The sequence below is a fragment of the Balaenoptera borealis genome (assembly GCF_965194805.1).
Source record: "Balaenoptera borealis genome assembly, chromosome: 2".
NCBI lineage: Eukaryota > Metazoa > Chordata > Mammalia > Artiodactyla > Balaenopteridae > Balaenoptera > Balaenoptera borealis.
The window spans coordinates 27989958-28010758 of NC_138867.1; the positions used below are offsets into that span (position 1 = coordinate 27989958).

Sequence of the window (20801 nt, forward strand, 5' to 3'; positions counted from 1 at the left end):
ATTTGGAGAACAGAAAGCAGCTTCACTTTCACTGAAGCCAGCACTGCAGGAATGAAATTGAGGTATTCATTCCTACCTGTTGTCTGAGGTATTCTTATTAAAAATAAAAAAAGATATTTTCAGCTTCACTACTCATTAAGCACTGGAATGTGCCACCTGAGAAGGTTATAAAGGCTTCTCCAGTGATTTTTGAAAGAATGCTGATAATTTAAGCATAAGCCTTACATAGAAATTAGACAAACTTTTAGAAGTTCTTTAAACTAATTATTTTATAACTACCTAACAATAGAGATAAATTTTACCTAACTGAAGAATGTTGGTCACTGCTGGGACCTGTTGAACTAAAGTTCACGTCAGCTTTAGGGAAAAAATTCTCTAGGATCATACAAGATGATCATTATGAGAGAACTGATGCTATGTTTTTATAAGACCACAGTTTTATGGTTTAGAAGATCCTCAGAACATTCATTATGGTGGGTATATTTGATGAGGAATTAGTTAATTCGGTAATGTGAAACTCAGGAGTCAGTTCAAGTATATATGACTTTTTATTAATTTCCTCATAATACACCTAGTGTCCTTTATCAAGCAGCTACAGTAGTATAGCATTGTGCCACACGCCAAGTTATATTTTGCTGTGTCATCTTATAACACTTAATATTTATACCACTTACAGTCTGCACTATTGCAGGATGTGACTTGTACTTGTTTTCATTCTCCTTGCATTATAAGTGTATTTTTTTTTAATGTATCTATGTATCTACCTCCCCTATGTGGGTTTAATTTCCTTCAGTACAAAGGCTACCTATAATCAATCATCTTTATGGTCACCCATGACATCTGCATATTGTGGGTGACAATCTATGTTTGTTTGCATAAATAAATGAGTTTGTAAAGTATTTTTAATATATCCCTTTCCATTTCTGAACTTCATGTCCATAGGTATCATCAAGACAGCCTTGCTCAACATGGATCGTGAAAACAGGGAGCAGTACCAAGTGGTGATTCAAGCCAAGGATATGGGTGGCCAGATGGGGGGACTGTCTGGGACCACCACAGTGAACATCACGCTGACGGATGTCAATGACAACCCTCCCCGGTTTCCCCAGAGTAGGAACATTTGATTGAATGAGTGTCTTCAGTGCACTTTTGTAAAACTGTAACTTTAAGAATGATATTCATTTCCCATTATTATTATTCATTGCCAAAGTTAGTGAACTTAGTAAGAACTGGCACATTTATTAAAATGAGTTGACAACACTGATGCTCAGTAGATGTGAACATTTATTGGTAATTAGCTGAGCGATAGTCTGATATGGCTGTTATTATAAAAGCAACATCATTGTTTTATTTTTCATTAATAAGACTACCACAGGCATAAATATGCTTGTGCAGAACATATGTACACAAGCATGCTGCTATTTGTTAGGAAAAATTTGACTTTATATTTTGTGAATTTAATCAGGCATGTAATCTCCCTTAAGTCCTCACGAGGCCTTGCAAGGGGAGGATTTATCATTTTACTGTTTCTAAAAATACAACTGTGGAAATAACTATGTACTTAATCCATTTGAAATCATAAATAGTTTTCTACATTATGGTTAATTGAGATACCAAAAGTCATCTCTAAAATCTTTAATGCTCATGATTAGGTAAGAAGGTAGATAAAGGAGAAACCAACATTCATAAATGCCCACTCTGTCTCAAGCAGTACACTTGACCCTTTCACTTAGAGACCTCAAGTAGGTACTGGTTTTAATGTCATTTTTCTTCCAGGATCAAAATTCCTTTCTGACTATGATTTCCTAAGAAAACTACCTGAATCCTGTCTTCCAGGAGAAAATAGCTGCCATCATTAAGTAGAAAACCCACTTACTCAAGCGTGGCCCTTTTGTAAAGCCGGTCAGCTAATAAGGGCTTCTTTTTTTTTTTTTTTTTAACATCTTTATTGGAGTATAATTGCTTTACAATGGTGTGTTAGTTTCTGCTTTATAACAAAGTGAGTTATACATATACATATGTTCCCATATGTCTTCCCTCTTGCATCTCCCTCCCTCCCGCCCTCCCTTTCCCACCCCTCTAGGTGGTCACACAGCACAGAGCTGATCTCCCTGTGCTTTGCGGCTGCTTCCCTCTAGCTATCTATTTTATATTTGGTAGTGTATATATGTCCATGACACTCTCTCTCTTTGTCACATCTTACCCTTCTCCCTCCCCATATCCTCAAGTCCATTCTCTAGTAGGTCTGTGTCTTTATTCCCGTCTTGCCACTAGGTTCTTCATGACCTTTTTTTTTTTTTTCCTTAGATTCCATATATATGTGTTAGCATACTGTATTTGTTTTTCTCTTGACTTATTTCACTCTGTGTGACAGACTCAAACTCCATCCACCTCACTACAAATACCTCCATTTCGTTTCTTTTTATGGCTGAGTAATATTCCATTGTATATATGTGCCACATCTTCTTTATCCATTCATCTGTCGATGGACACTTAGGTTGCTTCCATGTCCTGGCTATTGTAAACAGAGCTGCAATGAACATTATGGTACATGATTCTTTTTGAATTATGGTTTTCTCAGGGTATATGCCCAGTAGTGGCATTGCTGGGTCGTATGGTAATTCTATTTTTAGTTTGTTTTTTTTTTTTTATGGCTGTGTTGGGTCTTCGTTTCCGTGCGAGGGCCTCCTCCAGTTGCGGCAAGCGGGGGCCACTCTTCATCGCGGTGCGTGGGCCTCTCACCATCGCGGCCTCTCTTGTTGCGGAGCACAGACTCCAGACGTGCAGGCCCAGTAGGTGTGGCTCACGGGCCCAGCCGCTCCGTGGCATGTGGGATCCTCCCAGACCAGGGCCCGAACCCGCCTCCCCTGCATTGGCAGGCAGACTCCCAACCACTGCGCCACCAGGGAAGCCCTATTTTTAGTTTTTTAAGGAACCTCCATACTGTTCTCCATAGTGGCTGTATCAATTTGCATTCCCACCAACAGTGCAAGAGTGTTCCCTTTTCTCCACACCCTCTCCAAACATAGGCAGAACACTCTATGACATAAATCACAGCAAGATCCTTTCTGACCCAGCTCCTAGAGAAATGGAAATAAAAACAAAAATAAACAAATGGGACCAAATGAAACTTAAAAGCCTTTGCACAGCAAAGGAAACCATAAACAAGACCAAAAGACAACCCTCAGAATGGGAGAAAATATTTGCAAATGAAGCAACTGACAAAGGATTAATCTCCAAGATTTACAAGCAGCTCATGCAGCTCAATAACAAAAAAACAAACAACCCAATCCAAAAATGGGCAGAAGACCTAAATAGACATTTCTCCAAAGAAGATATACAGACTGCCAACAAACACATGAAAGAATGCTCAACATCATTAATCATTAGAGAAATGCAAATCAAAACTACAATGAGATACCATCTCACACCGGTCAGAATGGCCATCATCAAAGGGCTTCTTTTATAATGGAGATACACACAGATCAACAGGAGATAGTTTTATCTTGTTTACTCTTTTCAAGTATTTTAACCACAGTAGTTAAATGCAAAAACAGAATAGCTAACTAATTTCTGATTTAACGGGGAGAAGAAAGGTTTTATGAACCCTAAAACATCCCCCACAGAGGCCTGAAATGAAAATATCAGGATCACCAGCCCTTTTCCCAGAAACCTCCTTTTCCATATGGGGATGTCTTGAGGAAGGATAGCAGAAGGATTACCCATACCACAGGACCTTCCCCCTCTGTGCTCTCTCCTTGAATAAATAGACTGTGATCATTACTGCGTAATGTCCCGACGCAAGGGACGGGAGAATATAGAAAGGGGCTGGAGGCACCCAAAAGGGAAGTGGAATACACTAGAGAAAAAACTTGGCATGTTTTATCATTTTTACCAAGGATGAGCTCAATACTTAGTGGATTAAATATTGTTGAAGGACTATATTTTAGTAGTGTCATAGTCTAAATTTTTTTCCCAAAGCAATTTGTGTAAATAGTTGGCAAAATGTAATGGGTGAGAATAGAATAAGTTTTGTTTTTACCATTTGTCTGTTCCTAAGCACATGCTGGCCTGACAGATCTAATTGAAACTCACATGTACTCTCCTTCAAGGAATTTTCCAACATGAGAAAAGTGTATGTCTAGTTTTTTAATTAGTAATATAAATACAAGAATGGGAGAAATCTATGCATAGAAAAAACACTAGTAACATTTAAAGGAAGAAATTAGTCAAAATTAGAAAAAATTAAGAGCTTTTTTCTCAATGTATTTATCTATATCCCTAACTGCAACTAGACCAGCTTCATGTAGGAGTGAAGGAATCTCTACTTGGATACATTCTCGAAGTGCTGTAATTTGTTTTCACCTTCAGTTATTATTAGCAATGACAAAAAGAGCTCTTTTAAAGAACACCTAGTAATTGGCTTAAAGTCACAGTTCAGGTTAAATTCTTTTTTATTCTTTCTGCTAGATTACATTAACAGGGGTCTTCGCAACCTTCCGTGCCCTCCTTTCACAGTTCAGACTTTCTCACAATCACACCATAAACTTGGAAGCCTACTTACAGGAGAAGAAAAGTGTTTTCCCTTTGCCACGAGACAGGTCATGAAATAGGAGAAATAGTCTTAACAATCATGAAAGTAAAAACATTAAGGAGCCTAGGGCACCATTAATTATTTTAAGGAAAGCACAAATCTGCCTGCATCCATGGTAATGTCTGAACGAACTGCTAGAAAATGGGTTTTGTTTTTAGTATGATGGAATGTAATTAGTCTGTATTTGACTTATTTCTGTCTGGTGATTAATAGGTACATACCAGTTTAAAACCCCTGAATCATCTCCGCCGGGTACACCAATTGGCAGGATCAAAGCCAGCGATGCCGACCTGGGAGAAAATGCTGACATTGAGTACAGCATTACAGAAGGAGAGGGGCTGGACATGTTTGATGTCATCACCGATCAGGAAACCCAGGAAGGGATTATAACTGTCAAAAAGGTAATGCATTTTTTAAAATACCACACAAATGAAGGCATTTACTTTTCTCTGATCCCCAAGTAACTGGGGGCAATTACATCTCACATGAACGTTCCTCTCAAGTCTTGTCTTATTAATTTTCTTTTTAAGACCTAGTCTAATTATATTGAGAGTTCTTTGGTTGGCTTTCAGGGGTCCTCAATAATCTTATACATTCATTAATTCCATACTTTCAGTAAATTTTTATTAAAGACTTCCTAAGTAAATAAACAATATAAACAAATGATATACAAAAAATACATGAAATAAATAATGTAAGTGAAGAATAAATTTAAAAACAGTTCCAGACACTGTTCTAGATGCTGGAGGTGCAATAGTACATTCAACAGAATGGTCTCTCCTCTCAGGGAACTGCTCTCATGGACAAGAAAGCAAATAAACAAAGAAACATGTATAACTACAAACTCCGTTACATGCTTTGAAGGAAGAGAATAATACAAGCAGTGATAAAGATGGTTTGAATTAGAGAGGATATATAAAGACCACAAAAATAAAGTAACAAAATTTCCTGCAAGCTCTTTAGCTACTTTTTGGAACACAATAATAAAGTTTTTATTTTCTAAATTCCTATTTTCCTCTATGTACTTATTCACTATTTAACCCCCAGAATTGTTTGGTACCACGGAGCAGTATACTAAAATATGGCAAAAATTAAAAACCAATAAACTGTGTGCTTCAAAGCTAAAAATAATATTAGTTTTGGTTACTTTTTTAAAGATTTCACTTTTATCATGTATGGTGTAATATTTTCTCTCTCCTGTCGCATATTGTTGTATTTGCTGGTAAATATAAGCGTAAGTAGATGTAAATAAGAAGAAAAGTTTTCCTCTTAAGCTTTGGATTACATGTCTTAATATCTGGAAACACAATAAAACATGTTTAAGTGACATTCAGATCAATGTTTTATACTATAACATAATTAGGAAGCCCATTAGTGTGCATTAACCTTTTTAATTTTCTTGGTGCCTTATCAGATTCAAACTGAAATTTTGCCTAGCCGACTAAATCACATTCACTAACGTCTTGATTAATTGTGTTTCTCGTGAGCCTTGTCATATTATCATCTAAAACTAAAAGTCAACAACAAGCATTTGGGTTCACTATGTCTCCAGAAGCAGAGATACTTCTCCTAAAGACCTCTGACAACAATGATCATTACTTTCTTTGGCAAGTAATTAGCCGGATGCCCTTATCAGGATATCACTTGGACTATTTTATCAACTCATGCCAAAAAAACCCCATTTTTAATCTATTTTATCTGAATGAAGAACAAGGAATCATGCTGCAAACCAGTGGTTCTCCATCCTGGCTGCTCAGTAGAATCACTAGGGGAGGTGTTTAAAAGTCTAGATTGCCATCCCCACCCCAGATATTTTGGTTTAGTGGTCCAGGGTGGGGCTCAGATATTGGCAATTTTTTTTAATTAAAAAAAAAAATTTTGGGCCGTACCACGCAGCATGTGGGATCTTAGTTCCCCGACCAGGGATCGAACCCACACCCCCTGTGGAAGCACAGTCTTAACCACTGGACTGCCAGGGAAGTCCCTTGGCAAATTTTAAGCACTCATTAGCTGTTCAATTAAAGCCAAATGTGACAACATCTGACACAGAAGGATCTACTACATATTTGCCAACCTGCCCCTGGCGAGGCTCCCTGTAGTCAAATATAAGGATTTTTTTTAAAGGGGGCCTGTCCTAGGTTCCCTCCTGCTTCTAGGTTCCCTCTCCTGCCCATTATAACTTGCATCCCTAGTGCGTGATTTCAGCCCACACTTCCATCAGGATTGTGTGGTATCTGAACTCCAATGTCTTTACCCAATATCACGCTGTGTAGTGATGTCTCAAAGCAATATGATCACTTTCATTTATCTGTGATTTGCACTAAAAATGGCTCATGCCTTGGCTTTCTGTGTCTTGGCTGCTTTAAATATGTCACTTCTTCCTCCCCACACCCCCTGCAAGCTCTTGGACTTTGAAAAGAAGAAAGTGTACACCCTCAAAGTGGAAGCCTCCAACCCTCACATTGAACCCCGCTTTCTCTACCTGGGTCCATTCAAAGATTCAGCCACAGTTAAAATTATGGTGGAAGATGTAGACGAGCCCCCTGTCTTCAGCAAACTGGCCTACATCCTACAAATAAGAGAAGATGCTCAGATAAATACGACAATAGGCTCAGTCACAGCCCAAGATCCAGATGCTGCCCGGAATCCTGTCAAGTAAGCACACTTCTGTGACATGTCTCTTCCATAAGTTTGTTGATTTATATTCAAATATTCACTTGTAAGTTGGAAAAGAGGAATCCCGTTTTTCCAATTAGTTTTGTCTTCCTGAAAAACTACTTTAAAGTACCTTTACTAACTCTACTCTTCTTGCTCAACATAAAATATTATTTTAGCAACGATGTAAACCTAAAAAACTCAAAATCTGGGGTGAAAAAACATAAAATGAGCTATAAGGAGGTTACTGCTTACATGGAAGTGGTACAAGGTAATGCAGCTGAATGGTCTGGGATTTTTTTTTTTTTTAGGTCTTAGATTTGTCAGAGATTTGTGTGGAACGGAGAAAGCATTTTTAACAAACAAGGCGCTGTGCTTGAAAGTCAGTTTTTCAAGTGTGGAAGAACCCACCATGTAACACTTACAGGCAGAATTATGCTCCATTTGGATGCATAATTTTTTTGTGTTGCAGACATGGATAAAAACAAGCACTGTTTCATGATATACATCTGTGAAATCCTGGGGAAATTAAATTAAAGAGCTGAATCCAAATATATACTATGTAAGCAAGCTCTATTTTCCCTGTACTTTCCTTACACCTTCGTTGTAAATCATGTTGTAAGAAAGCCTCATTGCCCTTTGAGACCACCGCTGCTTAAGTATTCTAGAATCTTATCATGAAAGCACTGGAGTCAACAACTTTGAGCCTTTACCAGTAGCTTAGTTGACTAGATGAGAAAAGTGCTAAACCAGAATATTATTGTGTAAATTATTCCTCATAAAGAAAGTAAGCAGACTGAGAAGCTGTACCAGTGAGTCTACAGATCTATTCTGATCAGGGCACTTGCCATGTGCCAGGCATGTTCTAGGCACTAGAGATATGACAGAGAACAGTACCAAGTCCTGATCTCATGGAGCTTACATTCTAATTGGGGAAGACAGAAATAAGCAAATGATAAATATATGCTATGTCAGGTGAAACTAAAGTGTAAGCAGTAAGATAAGACAGAGTATAGAAAACAAAGGGTATCTGGGGTACTATTTTAGATAGCGTGGTCAGGCTTGGCCTTGTTGGAAATCATCTGAATAAAGATCTGAATGAAATGAAGGGATGAACCACACTGCTATCTGGGGGAGGAACATGCCAACAAGAGGGGAAAGCAAGGGTAAGGTCTGATATCAGAGCTGGCTTGGCAGGTAGGAGTAGAGGCCTCCGCAGCCGAGAGAGGGGCTCAGGCGGGGAGGTTTGGTAGGTGGTGAGTGAAGCAGGGCCTACTGGGGTTTGTAGGCGCTGGTAACCACTGGATTTTATTCTGATTGAGGTAAGAAGCCGCTGGAGAGCTTTGGGTAGAAAAGTTAACTAATCCAAAACTACTCTCTAAGAGGATCACGTTGGCTGCTGCATGAAGAATATTATTGCAGATGAAAGAGTTTGAGGCTCTAAGGCAGTCATTTTCCAACTTTTTAGCCATTGAGCCCTTGAGTTCAACTTTTTAGCCATTGAGTCCAAATGAAACCTCAGGGCAAGTCCCACATCTAAAACTCAAAAATGCCTGGCTTATTTTCAGGGAATAATTTTAAATCTTTGGGAAAACAGACTCTGTTGTCTTATCATTCTACTGGAATACCTGTAGACTCCTTAAATTGGATGATGGGCAACCCAAAGCAGCCACATGAGAGCCCCATGGGTCAAGTGTTCCTCCATATACATTTAACATTATTAATAAGGAAAATGAATGACGGCCTCTGCTCGTACAACACAAATAATCTTAAGTACTTTCCCAACGTGCAGAGTTTGTTCTACTGCATAAGACAAAAATTTTAGCAAGTCAACATCAAGACCAATTTAAAAGTGCTAATGCTGGAAGTTTATAAATATGAGCTTCGGTTACCTCTTTGATCAGTCAACATGCTTTTAATTGAAAGAGATAATGTCTTCTGGGAATGTAGGCTTCATTTTTATGTCTGTTTTACTTTTTATACCAAATAGCACTTTTACCCATTGCATTTATTTTATGCTTTATTACAGGAAGTAGTTAGCTAGTCAGATTAGGTTGGCTGTCAGCTAATTTTAAAGTTTTTTCAGCCAGCCTTCCCTTGGTACATATGGATTTCATATATAGATATAGCTTTAAGGATAAAAATACACATAGATATATTAGTATATAGATGCATATTCCAGTGGGTTTTTTTATAGGATAAACTGATTCTTATATTCAGAAATTACAACCACACATAGTTTTTGGTTATTCAAGACATAAATATTGCACAAGTAAGTGCTAGACACAATGTTAGGTGCACAATTAATACTAGAGAATTCTTCCCCCAAACAATGATTTATCATTATGTAAGCACAAATCTTTAATTCTTTAATCACATAAAATAATTTTCTTCCAACAACTTCATATCACAAGTGTACTTTGATTTCCATGGAAGTCTTATAAAATGTCACTCTGAACACTTATCAAGAAAAATTTACATGCAAACACATTTTCTTTTCCTGACCCACAGATCTCCCTTCAGGATACATGAGAGGACAAATTATTGAATCACAGAATACAATAAAGTTCTAGGGAAAAAAATGAGGTACCTAGCAGAATGATCTGCTATAATCATGATGAGATTGGTTACCTTTTTCCTCATCAGTTATTATTACAATTAATGTGACTGGACAGTAAATTTCTGGATATAAATAGAAATTACTTTGGAAAGAAAAACAACAAACAAATGAGGCCTTGTGTGCCTCAAATGAGATATCTTTCCTAAACAATGTAGACATTTTAGGTTTTCTATTAATTTTTAAATCCCCAGTTAAGTAAAGAAAATAATACACAATTATGGTATTTCCTAAATAGTCCTCTCTCTTTAAAATCAAAAGCCGCCTTCAAGTAAAAATTCCTCACCCCTTACCCTTTATTTCAAGGCTTAATTGGAAAATACGATTACTTGTAAAACTTAAAACTATAGCAGGAAGAAAAGAGGCAAAGAGCAAGAAAAGATTACTGCTGTGTATAATTGTTAACAGCTTATAAAGGCAATAAGCATCGTGTCTTAAACTTGACATTTTTCATGAAAGAAAAAAATATATTTGTAGAAAATTATTAAATTCCTTACAAAGGCTATGAATACTGAGATTTCCTTTTTGGTAATTATGTCCTATAAATATTTATCATTCTCAAATTAAAAATGAAGAAAGGTGATCAAGCAAGTTCAATGCAATTGGCTAAATTCTTAATAAATGTTGATTCATGACATAAATGGCAAAACAGTAGATATTTCACCTGTTTCAACCCTTTTGATAATAAAACACTAGATTTATGTAAACTGAAACTAAAATTCCAGCTTGACATATATGTATCCATTGTGAACTTCATTAATTCTCTTTAAAATCAAGTTTAAATAGCCTACAATAATGGAATATATATATTTTTAGATACCTGCTAGATGACAAAAATAGATTTTATTAAGATAACACTGTTTATTATAATTCACTAGTAGTACTTTAAAACAAAATAATTAATTGAAATAGAATCTTGGAACATGGTACACTATTTGCAAGTTAGTAACGAGAGTTTTTATTAAAAGCATTCATAATGCTTTTATGTATTAAAAGCATTATGACTTTTACATAAAAGTGTATGACTAGGTAGGACATTTACTTAAAATATATTTCTACTGAGTTGACATTTTAAAATCTCCTATCATGATGTACATTTTGAGAATCCAGCTGAAATAGGCAATTTTTTGTTCATAATGGCCTTCGCATATCAACTTTCTTCTGAGTTTTCTCTTTAATGCTCCCCCCATAAAACAGGATGTATACATATTTTCCCCTTACATATGACTATTCCAGACACTAGTAATAAATTTATAAAGAAGGTAACATTTCTCAAAATCTACTAGTCTTTCATCAATTTCAGCGTTGAAGACTTTGTCCTGTTTTGGTTTCTAAAGCACCTCTTGGTTTTCTTTGAATTCTCCAAACTCTCCTTTTTAAAGTTTTATCAAATTCCTACTCTACTCTGGGCACTGTTCTAGTCCCTGTGGGTCTCCATTCTCCCGTTCATCCTTTAAGCAACTCCATTCTTTGCATTTTTCCCCATTCTCTTCCTAGAGAGTTGAATAGGAAATCTAGATTGTCAGTCCAGATGTTTATCTTGAGCTTCCTGAACTTTCCTCAGGCACCTCAGCCTCAACGTATCAAAACTGGAACTTATGATCTTCCCCAAATCCTGTTCTTCACTCCTATCATTTGTGACAGCCCCGTCCAACCATTCTCCACAATTCAGCCAGTGATCTTTGTTAAGCATGAGTTAGATGGTGACACTCCTCTGCTTAAAATCCATTGGAAGATCCACATCAAGTTCAAATAAACTCCAACTCCTCCCCACAGCCAGCCCATCCTTCTACGATCCCGACTGTGGATCTCTCCGCAAGCTCATCTGCTATTTCCCTCTCCAGATTCACTAACCTCAGCCACATTAACCATCTTTTGCTTTTTCAACATAACGATTTTTTAAATAAAATGAATAATAGAAAAATAGCCAATAACCCTACTTAGGCACACACACACACACATTAAAGTCCTAACCAAATGTCTGAAAACTTAAGTTAAAATGTAACAATTACTATATAAACTTGATCTAAATTACATTTTTAAAAAATGAAACTTTAGTAATGATACTCAAAATCATACAACTTGTCTAGTGGGTATACTATTAAGACCTCAATTGTAAAGAAATAATTTATCAGAATATTTTGCTTAATATTAAGTTACCGATATTCAAATACGTGCTACAGGTAGAAAAAAATTCATGTAACAGATTTTCTGGGAATAGTTTTAGGATGTGAGAATAGCAAATCAAAGAAAACCTTTCTAAATTCTGCTCTGCATTATCAGGTATTCTGTTGATCGACACACAGATATGGACAGAATATTCAACATCGATTCTGGAAATGGTTCAATTTTTACATCGAAACTTCTTGACCGAGAAACATTGCTGTGGCACAACATTACAGTGATAGCAACAGAGATCAGTAAGTCCACACTTTTACCACTGCTGTCTCTGATTGACAGAGCATCTCCACAAGGGCTAGTGAAATGCGGCTGAAACTCGTCACCGTGTATTGATGATCCCACTCGATACTTACTGAGGGAAAGAGCTCTGTAATGATTTGCACTAATGTTTCTTCTAGACACGTGTTGGTTCGTTCCTAAATGCAGAAGCAACTGTGGAAGTTCTGCAGTTTGGGAACAATAAAACAGGAATGCATCTCTCAACCTAGGTTGAATTGGTACATGTTGGATTTGATTCCAAAAAGCTTATAAATCAGAACATTACAGAAGCAGCTAAAAGAAATGGGCTCACAGACGTTGTGTGTGTGTGGCCGGGAGGAGGGGTTGGGATCAAGTATATTCTAAAATGTAGGCATTGTTTAGAAATCTTTTGGATAGTCATCCTTTAGCTTTCTGTAGAATGTCTGTTTCAAAATTGTTACAGAATTAAGAGATATAAATTGTAACTTTTTCATGGTACACCAAAGTGATTAATACTAATCATCAATACTAATCAACACAATGTTTAGAAAGAATTTTATGGCAGTCCCCATGAAATTTAAGGCAGAGAAAAATAGGGCCAAAGGAATACTTCAAATAAAATGGTTATATACAGTGAAAACTGTGTAATGTAAACACAATGTGTAGACCTAAGTAGATGAAAGAAAAAGGACCTTTAAAATAGCATTTAAATGTTTGAAAATAGGCTTCTAAATTGTAGCTCATTTTTTAGTTTTTGTTTTTGATTTTAAAAGTTCAAACGTTTTTAGCTCAGTGGGGTATCTAGTGTGAAATACTCCATATTAAATGGTATAATACAGTAATATTCTTTGTCAACATAACTCATGAGATTTGAAGTGACTGAAAGATATTGAATAGAATAACAACCAACATGGACAAAATGAAGCATTGCTTTCTGATAGTGATAAGAACTCCTCATTATAAATTTGTTAGGTAGGAATTTGATTTTCAGAATTTATGTGGACTAATGTGGATACCAATGACAGAGAATACTTAAAGCTTTAAAATTACAAAATTATTTCCCACTGAAAAGATCATTTTTTATAACATCATGAAATTTTATTTTTTACTGAAGTAGTCATCTCATGTACCTAAAAATTTCTGTTTTTAAGATTTAATGTTTCTAGGATATCTTTGAAAGTACTAGTGATAAAGATCTTTTAAAACTTCATCTTCTGCAGCTCTAACTTGGGAAGAATAATGTGAGCAAAATTTTAGATGCAAAGGAGCCTAAGAATCTTATTGTCCCAACTTCTTAACTACCTTTGATGCCAAGAGCCAAGAGCTTGTATTAAACCAACTCTTTCCCACTCCAGGGCCATTGCACTTGCCATTTCCTCTACATCGAGAGCCGGAAATATTCACGTGGCTTAATCCTTCTCTTCATTCATATCTCTATGCAAATGGCATCTCATCAGAGAAGCCAATCCTGGTCATCCCATACGAAGCAGCACCTCCATCTCTCTCCAGTCCCTTTTACCTGTTTAATTTCTCCATAGCATTTGCCATCTGGCACATTATATATTTATGTGTTTACAGTTTGCCTACCCCCATAAAAACAATGCTCCAGGAAGCAGGATCTTTGTTATGTTCCCCATGTGTCCCAGCACCCTGAATAGTGGCTGGCACAAGTTAGATATTAGTTGCTCATTAAATATTTATAAGTGAACAAACAAATAGACATGAGTGAAGTGAGTGAAGAGACCTGAGGTAAGAGACTCCAGCTCCTGATTCTTAGAACAGGAATCTGCCTTCCATACTACTCAGGAGATTATCAGAGATGACAGCCAAAATACTTCATTTATCTCAGGTCTTCAAACACTGATTCTGCTCTATCATTATCCTAGATGAACAGCCTAGGCTTTGGAGTCAGACAGACCCAAGTTTGAGCCTAGGTTCCAGTCCTTACTATCTCTGTGAATATGGACAAGTTACCTAACTTCTCTGTGTCTCATCTATAATATGATGTGTTTCCTCATCTATAATATGGGGGCAATAATTATATTTATCTCAGAAGTTTATAAGGATTAAATAAAATATAACAAAGCGCTCAGCACAATGTCTAGCTCTCAAACTAAAAAACTAAGACCATTAACAATCATTATTGTCCCATCCTTTTTCCTTCTGCCCACATTTTTCCCATCTGCCTACTTCCTTGGCTTCCTTTAAAATATGCTTCTAAAATTCCTTTTCTGGAGAACTTTTCTTTATTTTGTGTTACTCTGGGGTTTGTTATACAGTTGCACTGTACCAATAGAAGTAGCTTTGTCTCCTAGATATTTCCATCAGGTGTATCCAACTCCAGAAGTACCAAACAATCTAATTCTACTTTTTTGTGACTGTGATGATACATTATGCACTGCGGTCCTCACAGGAGCCGTGGGGAATCTATGTATGAATGAGAAAGGAGTGAGTAACCATCATCTAAAGGGGACTGGCCATCAACATATAAATGCCTATTCCTTTCTTTTTGGCATTTTTCAGATAATCCAAAGCAAAGCAGCCGAGTACCACTGTATATTAAAGTTCTAGATGTCAATGACAACCCTCCAGAATTTGCTGAATTCTATGAAACCTTTGTCTGTGAAAAAGCAAAAGCAGATCAGGTGAGTTTCATAAGGAAGTAAATTAATTAACTCAGATTAATTTAGATGTTCTAATAATTCAGATGATACACAGAGCTGAGGGCAAGTTTTGAATTATCTATGAAATAAATGCCAACAAAATTATTACTCTAAATAAGAACCAGGATGAATGTTTAACTTGCATAAGAGGACAAACAGTTTTTAAGAAAGGGAAGTTCATCAAAGACTGATGCTGATCCCAAATCAGTCTTAAGTTTTGATATAAAATAGATTAGTCACAGTTTTATTGGAAAAATCTTTATTGGTGAGCAGATACTTTTAATTACCATATATACTGGAAAGTAAAAGCTAGAACATATTTTACAATTGCCTATAATTCATAGTTTCACTTACTTAACATTGCCCATCTGTACAAGTAGTACAAATTCATGAATGTTTTACTGTTTTACACATTTGTCCCCACCTGAAATCGGTCTTTTCTGCCAGTGATATAAAAACTATGTTACAGTTTGTCAAAATAGAAGTGCACTGTTAAAATGCATGTTAAAATGGGAAGCTGAAGTTGTGTGTTTTATATTCAAACTAGCTTTTTTTGCAGGTTGATGGTTTATGTATATGCCAAGATTGCATTTCTAAGCAGGCTGTCCAAAGAGTGCCTCCATTTACTTAAGTTGCAATATTGTCATAGGTCATTGTGATATTTTATAGCTTGGTATCACTCTAGGGCCATGTTTCTCAACCCAGGTGATATTGCCCCCCAGGGGACATTTGGCAATGTCTGGGGGACATTTCTGATTGTCACAAGGAAGAGGGTACTGCTGGTTTGAAGGGAGGAGACCATGCTTGCTGCTAAAAATGCTCCAGTGCACAGGACAGCTCCACAACAAAGTATTGTCCCTGCCTCTATTTCCAGCCTTTTAGTTCTTTGCATACAGTGGATTCATTGTAAATTTTCTAGAGGCTATCATTTTAAAAGTAAAATTAGAAGTCATTTGATCAAGCCATTTACTGCAAAACTGTAAGAAACACTTTTGAGTTAGCAAAACTTGATGGCAGCTTTATGGTTTTAATTTTAGTTGATTCAGACCATACGAGCCGTTGACAAGGATGACCCTTACAGCGGGCACCAATTCTCGTTCTCTTTGGCCCCAGAAGCAGCCAGTGGCTCAAACTTTACCATTCAAGACAACAAAGGTAAATGAGCCCAAGTTGCCTTGTCTGTCTATATATCTATATCTGCATCTATTCTCTGTCTACTCCCATCACAATGGATCCAATATATAACGTGGTTTCCACTTCCATTCACCACTTTGCTTTCTGGTTCCAGACAACACAGCGGGAATCTTAACTCGGAAAAATGGCTATAATAGACACGAGATGAGCACCTATCTCCTGCCTGTGGTCATATCAGACAATGACTACCCAGTCCAAAGCAGCACTGGGACAGTGACTGTCCGGGTCTGTGCGTGTGACCACCAAGGGAACATGCAGTCCTGCCACGCGGAGGCCCTCGTCCACCCCACGGGGCTGAGCACGGGGGCTTTGGTTGCCATCCTGCTGTGCATCGTGACCCTACTAGGTAAACTGCTTCTCCCTGCATCCTATCTCCCCATGCTGAGGGGCACACACTGTTACTGTGGCTCTCTAGATTTATCCGCCTCCCCCAGTAAGGCATACAGCCCGATCTAGGTGAGTAGAGTTATGTGCTGAGAATCTTATGTTGTTCACCCATGAACTAGTTTTTGCTTGAAAATGGCTTTGGAGAATGAACAGCTGTGAAACTTGCCCATGTCTTTCCCTACCCAGGGAGTCATTCCACCAAAAGAATATCTTTTCTATCAGACTGGGAATGAATCACAGGGGGATTCGAGGGCAATATAAATATGCCCTTTCCATTTCATTTGTTGTTTAATATTTAACCTGGCAAATGTTAAATTTTCAAAGAACAAAAGTCATTGGGCATGGGGTATGTGATGAAGGTCATTTCTACAAAGGTAAAGTTTAAAGATCAATGGGAAAGTGGAAAGAGAAATGTGATGTCTTTTTTTTTCTCATACAGGAGAATAAATAATGGTGAAATTTTCTTTAACTCAGAAAACTTATTTGGATCCACCCACTTAAATAACTACCTTTTTAGTATTGCTCTCTGATTGCCACATACACAATGTCTATTATTTCTCAGACTCTCAATAATAAATAACTTTTGTGACTAAGGAAATAAATCTGCGACCTAAAAGAAATGAATGTAATAAAAGTGAAAATCAAGATCTAACGGTGATTCAAAGGAAATTTTTACCCCCAACCAACTAATTAAGTGCACAAGTTGAGCTCAAAATGCTCCAAAGTCCCTTGACTGTTGTGAACTAAGAAATCAAATGTTAGCTAATGCAGCCCTTCGAAAAAACAAGTTAAGATTTGAGAAGCTTGCCTACACCATGGGGGAAAAAAGTAAGCCAGAGTTAACCCGGATTTCACAGAGGGAGAAAAACTCCTTTTTAAAAAATGACAATATAGTGACTTCGAAAAGAGGGAAGGAAAACCTCCATTTCTCCAAGAAGAGAAAGCCTAGGAATCCCTGTTCAAGAGTTTCACGTTCCAGATCAACTCTGCTAATTATAACAGAGTCTTGAAACTCGGCTAAAGAACTGTGATTCTCTTTGTCAGCTAAGATTTGGGGGAAGTATTTTAAGATATGAGGATAAATAAAAACTGACAGTATGCAAAGACAAATCAGTGTTCTAATGGTGTGAGTCTGTAAAAATTGTTTTCCAAGAGAAAGATATGAATATTCTTTTTGATAAAAAAAGAGGTTATTTTTAGAAGGGCTAGACTGGCATACCGTACTCAGGAAGAATTCCATGGGCTCATGGTCTACGGAGGAAGAGCCAGCCTTCATCTCATAGAGGTCATGCTTCCCTTCCCTCATCATCTACCCACTTTGTCCTCCCCCTTAGTTTCCTTCTAACCAGCTCCCTATGTCCTCTCTTTTCATCTTTTTCCTCCAGTGAATTCACTGTCTCCTCATTACTTCTAATTTGCCTCAGTGTTTCCCACATCTTGTCTAGTCTCTTTGGAATTCTGTACCTAATTAAAAAGGAGAAAAATGGGATCTAATCTTTAGTAGGCTCACAGCATGGGCTAGACACTGGGCAAGATGCTTTACAAATGTCTTTCTCACTTAATCCTCAGAACCATCTAGTCTATATTTATCTGCATCTTACATATGAAAACTGAGGCCCCAGGGTGTGAAGCCAAGTTACACAGCTAACAGGTGGTAGAGCTAAGTTCCAAACGCAGGTCTTTACCCTGCCGACCCCTGGTGCTTCCACACTGTACTCTATTTTCTCCATGAACTTATAGAATGCAGTGTAACTTTCAGGCTGAAAGAGAGCTCGAACTAAAAATAAGACCACTGAAGAAAGTGGCAGCAAACCGGAGAGTTGGTAAGAGAAGGAAAGCCACATTGATATAGGAGGAAATCTGCCGTCAAGAAAGTGGATCATGTGGCATCTGTTGTTTTTGTCAAGAAAGCAACAGTAAAAACAACTACTACATCTCGTGCTTCTTTGGTGCTTTAGAGTTGGCATAATAACTTTCACACTGGGCACTGTGTTATTGCTTCTCTTTTACAGAGAAGGAAACTGACTTAGAAAGGTCAGATCGTTTAAGTGAACCTAGATCTGCTGATCTCAGATGCCTTGCTACCTTCCAGTTTTATGATAGGATTTGAACACAAATTTGTCCAAGCACCCTGGCCCCAAATATCTCACTGCTGTCCTCTGGCCTCAAGGGGGTAGAGAAAAGGGAAGGGCTCAGTTACAGAGAAGACAGCATTTTACTTTCTCAGAGTGTTTTTGTTCCATGTGCTTAGAACTCACATTTTCAGTTTATAAAAGTTAGCTTTGAAAAAGATCTTCCTTTTAGACAGTTACACCCTCAAGAAATTCTGTTCAGATGTGCATTGGGCCAATAAGAAAAGATACAGGCAGTTGTAACAGTAGGAGAATTAGGCAGTGCACAAATGCCTTTAAATTACTGAATGTGCCCTCTGTCTTCTAGACAATTGCACTTTCAGGTGTGCACAGGAGTAAAAGACAAGATATAGGCAACTTAAGCTGGGGAAAAATCAGGAAGTGATAAATGCCTGCTATCTTGCCTTAAATGTTGGAATGAACCTGTGTCCATCAGAATTTATTTCTTTGAGCAACAGTTAGCTTGATTCTATTCTCTATCCCAAAGGCTGTCCTTACTTACAACCCTCTGTTTTGCAAATCCGCGTCACACTGGAAACCAGCATAAAAGGTAGATTAAGAGCATCCCTCCACCCAAAGCCATGCAATTTTCCACCCACCTGGACCCCCGGGTAAAGTGAAGGTGTACAAAGCATCCACAGCTCCACTTGACATGGCCCTTCCGACTCCTCTCCTCTCCCCGGCACCTCACACGCTCCAGGCACACTTCCACTCCGTGGCCTTCCTCCTAGCTCTGTCCTCTTCTCCAGATAGTTCCTTGGATAACTCCTCGTCTCTTTGCTCAAATGTTACTTCCTCAATGATGCAGTCTCCCTCCAAAAAATATATACAGCCCCTCAAACGTACACGGAAGTCCTTCCCATCCTCCTTACTCTGCCCTACTTTTTCTTGTTTCCATTGCACTTATCACCTTCTAATAATTTCCTTATTCATGACATACATTGTTTTTTTCTGTCTCTATCCACCACCCCACCACCACCACCCCTGCCTTCCTTTTTCAGACAGGCTCTTGATCTTTTTTTTTTCATTGATAATGCTTAGAACTATACCTCTCACAGAGTTGGCACTAAATAAATATTTATTGAATAAACAAATAAATAAATACCCTGAATGAAAGGGATAAATGAGGCATCAGGAGCAAAAGAGAATGTGTACCGTTACACAACCGCATGCTTGAAAACAGCAAAATTGCATATCCTTTAGAAATAGTCTACAATCCAAACATGCTTCAAAGCATGGTAATTAAGAGTACAGGCTTTTTAGTCTGACTGACCTGGATTTCAATTGTTCGTACATGTGACATCTCTAAACCTCAATTTCCTTTTATGTAAAATGGAGTTATAATGATGGTACCTACTTTGTAAGACTATTATGATAATTAAATTTGATTCGGTATGTAAAGCACTTAGCACAGTGCTTGGCACATAGAACTATCTCGATAGATCACCAATTATTAATACTATTAACATCTGAAATGTTAAATATATAGACACCTGGGTGTGCCTATATCCATTAATATAGAGATAGATATACTCATCCACCAAAAGCCATTGTTCTGTAATTCTTATTGTGATAATTCAATTTGCATGGCTCATAAAAACTGGACCATGTTATGGATGAGAGAGTAAAGAGATGTTCCTGGTACTAATCTCCCCTGGACAACCCCAGGTTAACAATGCATTTTCTGCCCTGGATGGCTGTTTTCTCTCTAAGCTGTCAGTATGTTTTCACTTTCCCATCCATGTGTTCATTCGTAGATGTGTCTCTTTACAGTCAGCTGTTTTCTACCCAACCAGCTATGAAGAAACATCAGGAGCTATTTAAACACAGTTCTTGCTTTGCCTCTAATCCGAATTAGGAAAAATCAAAAGAACGAACATTCCGGTCAACAAACTTACAGAACATGAAACTCTGAGAGATTTTTAAGTTCCCACTTAAATGTGTTTATTTTGTTTAGCCTAAACACAGATAATCTGGCATGTGCACTATTACCTGCCCCCTTCAAACTGGCTGATCTTGAAGTCCAAAACGGCTTTCTGAATTATATCTGGGTCTCTGCAGGTATTACCTGTACTTATATGTAAGAAAGGTATCCAGACATCCACATCTCTACTTTGGGTTTTAAACTAACTTTATAC

General features: G+C 37.5%; 1 protein-coding gene across 2 annotated transcripts in view; it reads left to right on the forward strand.

Moving 5' to 3' along the window:
- Nucleotides 1-20801, forward strand: part of CDH6 (cadherin 6) — a 129241-nt gene that overhangs the window by 101923 nt on the left and 6517 nt on the right. For both annotated transcript variants that reach the window (XM_082382246.1, XM_082382245.1), the window contains exons 5-11: nt 943-1110; nt 4808-4995; nt 6996-7249; nt 12150-12286; nt 14811-14932; nt 15988-16105; nt 16239-16490. In XM_082382246.1, coding sequence (XP_082238372.1) covers nt 943-1110; nt 4808-4995; nt 6996-7249; nt 12150-12286; nt 14811-14932; nt 15988-16105; nt 16239-16490 — 1239 coding nt within the window. The remainder of the gene's footprint in view (nt 1-942; nt 1111-4807; nt 4996-6995; nt 7250-12149; nt 12287-14810; nt 14933-15987; nt 16106-16238; nt 16491-20801) is intronic.